Source organism: Crocuta crocuta, unplaced genomic scaffold (genome assembly GCF_008692635.1).
Source record: "Crocuta crocuta isolate KB4526 unplaced genomic scaffold, BGI_CrCroc_1.0 scaffold24, whole genome shotgun sequence".
Classification (NCBI taxonomy): Eukaryota; Metazoa; Chordata; class Mammalia; order Carnivora; family Hyaenidae; genus Crocuta; species Crocuta crocuta.
Genome location: NW_027530974.1, coordinates 1,520,615 through 1,526,642, shown reverse-complemented (window position 1 = coordinate 1,526,642; position 6,028 = coordinate 1,520,615). Strand labels below are relative to the sequence as shown.

Below are 6,028 nucleotides of genomic sequence, written 5' to 3'. Positions count from 1 at the left end.
CTCAGGGTAGGCAGTTAGTGTAGTCCTGTCCCATTGTGATGTTCAGAAAACAGTTTTCCATGGCAACCATAATCCCCAAATGCAGGGCTGTGGATTTCACTCAGCACCAGTTAAGTGATGCAAAAGGATATGAGCATCAGTGACAGGGATGCATTTCAGATGGCACCTCGGGTAGTCAGGCTTTTCAGTGACGCAGCCTGATAAAAGAATGTTCTCAGACTGAGGGCACTGGTCCTGCAGGCACTTCTTTCCTTTACTGCACGTGGGTTCACCATGCATATTCAGAATCTGATACTCATGTGGTGCTGGGGAAACAAGAGTGAAGAGAAGGGTCCATGCCCCAGTATGGCAACAGGCATGTCAAGTGACATACAGTAACCTGGAATATGATCACAGCATCGTGGACATCCAGAGAAGGCTTCAGCTGTTTAGCTTTTCTATTCACAGAGCCCAATGCAGGGCTTGAACTGAGGAACCGTGAGATCATGACCTGAGCTGGAATCAAGAGTGGATTGTTTACCCAACTGACCCACTCAGGTGCCCCGGATTTTTTAAGTAGGCTTCATGCCCAGCACAGAGCCCAATGTGGGACTTGAACTTATGACCCTGAGATCAAGACCTGAGCTGAGGATCAAGAGTTGGATCTTTAACCCACTGAGCCACCAAAGCGTCCCTTGGAAAGATTTTTTAAAGTTGACTTTTATTGAATGAAAATGAAAGAAGGATAAGGCAAAGTTGTTCAATGGAACTAATTTTCCTCTTGGTTGTTCCACCACTTTGAGGGGAGGGAGAGTTGTAGCGTAGAACTGGGACAACTTCCTGTGACAGGAGTGAGAGACCCTGCAGCTGGGAGTGTGCCCAGGTAGGTAGGCACATGCTTCTAGATGAATGTTGCCTTCCTGCTCAGCTCTTGATTCTATGGCACTCAGTGAAACTGAATGAAGACAAGAGTATAAAGTGCATACAGTTGGTCAAAATTGTCAAAATAGTCATTAGCAGTGAATCTTGACCTCTTGAAAGCAGTTTGCAAGAAATGAGCCGATTATTCTATTTATATACTTGTCCTTGAACCTGCTCATTAGAATGATTCTTCTCTAAAACACGTATTTCAGAAAATCAGAATGTAAGAAATAGTGTTATTTGGTAGTAAGGTCTCCAAATTATTTTGATTTTGCACTGTTATCAGTAACATACATTTATGCGTATTCCAATAGGTTTATTTATAAATTATGTACATTGATAAGCAATACATGTATATTTATTTTTATGAATAAATTTAATATATTACTGATACTTATAAATTATATATGTGTTCAATTTTACTAATACATGTTTTAAAAATATGTAACATATAAAATTTAAAAGAATGGAAAACAAATAGAAATGAGTTCTGACATTTCCTTTACAGTCACTGAAGACTACTTTGGACACACTCTGGGTACATACTCTGCACTCAGGACACCAGCCTAGAAAACTGTACAGAGTGGAGAGAGCAAAACTACATTTTTAATACTTGCCCGTTTCGGGTCCCCTTTCTTCCCTATGTCATTCTAAGTGCATCGATGGATTATTATAAAAGGAATCCATATGCACATACACAAGTATTTATTAAGTGAAAGAATAATGAGTAAATTTGTGTGAAATGAGGCCTTCCTGCTCATCTTGGTAATCAGTGTGAATTTAGCAGGGGAACATAGTCTCTGACATGATTTTTATCCATTAACAGAGGGGGATAGTAATCCTCACAGAAACATCATACTTGATAGCACTGTTACGTCCTTTCTCATCAGTAGAAACTATGTTCATCTCTGGACAAGATGTATCTACAGACTTGTGTTTCCTATTTTAACAACTTCTATGCATAATACAGAAACAAAGTGAAAACTCTTTGTACTGAAGTTGCTGTCCAAAAACAGAAAAGGAGAAATACAACTTCTGTGTTTTGGAAACTCTTCAGTTCAAAGTTCCTCTAGATGTCAGTATTACATAGAGAAATGAAAATATAATGGCCTGTGGCAATGAATAAAGGCCTTCCTACCTTATTAAAATGATAAAACATATGTGGCATGTAATTGACAAAGAAAAAAACAGCCTCATTTGGAAGCTTGTTTCTAATATCCTCAGAATCGACAGCGTCTGTTGGTCAACTCAGACTGTTCCACCCAAAGAATGTTAGCACAATTGGTGGTCATTTGCCACCAACACCCGGATGACCTTAGAGGCAAATATTCATCAATTTGGCACTCCATGGAGTCTCACCACCAAATTTTCAATTTTACATATTTGATGAACTGAAATTGATCGATACATAACCAGTTTTCACTATTAAGTCCACCTATGTTCGTGTCATCGAGAATAAATTCAGAGCACAATGCCTATCCACCAGGAGTTTTCATTTCAAAAGAGAAATACTGAAAGACACTGAAAGACAAAATTATACAATATCTTAAACACAATTTGTTAAAGTATCATATTTGACTAATTTGACTTATTTTCTAAGTTGGACTTAAATTCTCTCTCTCACCTCTCTTCCATGTTAATTCTAATCTTTTGATGACAAATATTTATTTTTTTCTCTCTGCTAATTTGTTTCAATTTTACACCCTGTCTCTTAATTGTCTTTCTTATCTCTTGTCGTATTGCTGTGTGATAGATATTCAATAAATACTAACAACATATCTTGCCTATAATCTATCTTTTTTTCTAAGTGACAGTACAATGTAGTAATTAAGAAAGAGCACAGAATACAGTTGGCTTCGCGTCAGACTTCAGCTGAGGTCACAGGCTGGCTTGTGAGTTCGAGTCCTGTGTTGGTCTCTGTGCTGACAGCTCAGAGCCTGAAGCCTGCTTTGGATTCTGTGTCTCTGTCTCTCTGCCCCTCCCCCACTCTTGCTCTCTTTCTCTCTCTCTCTCTCAAAAATAAATAAATATTAAAAATTTTTAAAAATGAAAGAGCACAGAATGAAGTAGGCAACTGATTGATAATCCTTGGTTAAACTATTTCTGAACTATATAACCCTCAGAAATTACCCAATTTCTTACAAAATGGGGCCAACAGTGTCTCTATCCTAAAGGGTTGCTATGAGAATCAACAGAATTAATAACATGCTTAGAAATGTGCCTGGTATGTAGACAGGGCTTAGTGTATATTAGCCACCATCATCATTAGCATCATCACCACTATCATTATCATCGTCGTCATCAGCAGCATCATCATCACCACTACCATCATCATCACTGACATCATCACCACCACCATCATCACCACCATCATCATCACCATCAATCACTATATCCCAGTGTCTGGGCTAAGTGCCAGAGACTCAAAGATGAATCAGTCTTTTTGCCATTTAAGGCCTACAAGCTAGTGGGAAATTGACAGGAAAAAATGTTTAAAAGTGTTGGAAGTGATGCTGGGATGGGCATGTAAACTGAGTGCTGTGTGCAGAGGAGAGAGAAACTGGCTTTGCCTGAGGAAGTTGAAGAACATTTTTCCTGCTCTTTCACTTAAAGAGGAAGTTACAGACTCCAAGGCTCTCATCTCTAATTTTAGTTTTACACAAATTACTAAACATATCTCTGTGTTTCCAGGTTTCTGTCTGAAAAATGGAAAAGCTCTGAACCTATGGGACTGCCCCTTGGATTATTTAAAAGTACATTTGCAGTTTGTCTTGAAGACCCCAAGCTATGCTAATACAGCAGCTCAAGCTTGCAAGTTACCCTAAGGCAAATTTTGTTCTCTTTCCAAAGAAAAGAAGACTGATTCTTTAGGCATCCATAGAATTTCATTAATTTACATTGCATAACTTCAGAATTTGTGATAATTTGGGTGGATTGGACTAATATTTACCATTTATGTGGTATTTAAGAAAAGTTTGCTATGCAAATTCAGAGAAACTAGCATCTGAGAAGGATGTTTATCTGCTTAAGAAAAGAGCCATCTATTCTAAGCAATGTGAAAGCTCATTTATGAAAGTTTATTTCAGTCTTCTGCTTTCTGGCTTACAAAACCTATTCAGACATATCCTCTCATTTTCATTTGATTTATATGTGAACCATATCAAGACAATATAAACAGAGGTCAGCAGTGATATATATATTATCAATATCCTTTAATCTATTCTTGAAGATGGGCCTTCTTTTACAAACAATGCCAGAGTTTAACAGAATTTTTTTTCCAAATGGTGAATTCATTTGTTTTCAAATATTGTAGTCTATACATGAAATGAAGGATTTCATTAATTCAGACTGTCCTGCTCTCTAAATTACTATTAATTTTAGTGTTTTTTTCTTTTTCTGTTTTTGAGTCAGTTGTTTTTAATCTGGGATGATTTTGCCTGGGGGGTCACTAGGAATTTTTGGAGACATTTTTGAATGTTACCACTGGGAGGGAAGATACCATCGTCATCTGGTGGGTAGAGGACAGAGATGCTGCTAAACATTCTATAATCCTCATAACATTTTCCATGACCAAGAATTATCCACCCCATGTGTCAATAGTGCTGCGGTTGAGAAACCCTGATGTAATTAATATGTGACTTCAGTTACTCAATTGTGTATCCACAGGCCAAGGAGAAGTCACGGTCACACCCTGGCCTGAAGGAAATGACACCTGTCAAGGGCAAAAGGACATCGGCCCTCACAGGTAACATCTTTAGAAGACTAGATATTCATGGATCAAGAAAGCTCTGTTATAACAGTCTGTTGTCAATCTTCTTATCCTGAGGGAGTCACAGCCCAGTGTCGGGAGCAGTGCTATTAGAACATCTTTATTTGATTGGCTTTGGGTCCTACTAGTTACTAACTACAAAATCTTTGGGAACACAACTGTCAGTCAATTGGTCATGTTCACTTCTACTTTGCATTTCAAAAGCTTGTATCTTCTAATAAAAAGAAACCTGAATAGAAATGCCATTATGTGAAGACAAAATTATACTGATCACATGCGTCCTCCATTAAAATATTTTGTGGCTTTTAGAGAGATCTTCCCAGAAGAACCAGCTCTCCTCTGAGAAAGAAAAGGTTAATAAACTCAACAAGAAAAATTCTGAGAAGACCAATGCCTCTCTAGCTCAGAGAAGTTTTGCCAAATTTCATACAGAAAGACTACAAGACAAGGTAGAAGATTTGGCCCTAAGAAATTCCATACAGTCAAGAGAAAATATAGAAACAAGAGACATTTCAAGCACAGAGAGACTGAACAGACAAGAAAATAATAGTTCTGGAGATGATAAGCAAGCTTCTGTGGATAAAAATGAACGTCCGGTGTTCCAAGGAGAGAAAAGTGGGCTTCGTTCTAAGGAAGACACTAATGAAAGAGAAGTTGAGAAAAAAGGAGAACCAGCAATTGCAAATGAAACAGTGTTGGACAAGTGTTCAAATAAAAAGCAGTATGTTGATAAAATTAATGGTGATCAATTCCATGAAAGGTAGGGCTTAAAGCATCACCCACCTACAACTCATATTTTTGGTACATCTATGTGCTATTGCAACTTAAGGCTATATCAAAAGGATAACTGAAGTGAGTTTTTAAAGCAATGGTTTAGAAAACAGTTTCCCAGCTTCTGTGGGTTTTTCTTGGCCATGTTCTCTTGCTATTACTTTTTCTTCTTGCCTGTGAAATTTTCAGACATTTTTATTATTTTCTCCTACCAACTGATAGACAAAGATAATGATTATTATCAATCAATATTTTCTAAAGATCAAGTAAAAAGTTCTTATTTTTAGCATTATAGAGCACATCCTTCCTAAGATCAGGAATCGAATAGTGTTCAGATTTTTCTGTAAATTAAAACGCTAATTCTTAAAAAGTTTACCCACCCCATTATACAAAATAAATTGGCTATTTTCCTTGAATATTGTGAGGATTGAGTAAGAAGTAGATTACTGAATGACTTCCTCAACTGCAAAGTTTCACATGTAAATACAGGTAATTATTCAGCCAATTATAACCAGTTACTCTATGTTACGATGGACCACAGAATCTATTTGGAACAGAGTGTCCAAATTATCTGTGAGGCTTTTAGAG

General features: G+C 37.3%; 1 protein-coding gene across 1 annotated transcript in view; it reads left to right on the top strand.

Moving 5' to 3' along the window:
• MYLK4 (myosin light chain kinase family member 4) overlaps window positions 1-6,028 on the top strand; it is a 77,869-nt gene that overhangs the window by 53,082 nt on the left and 18,759 nt on the right. Inside the window, exon 2 of the mRNA XM_077770005.1 lies at window positions 4,567-4,645. Within this exon, the coding sequence (XP_077626131.1) occupies window positions 4,567-4,645 (79 nt within the window). The remainder of the gene's footprint in view (window positions 1-4,566; window positions 4,646-6,028) is intronic.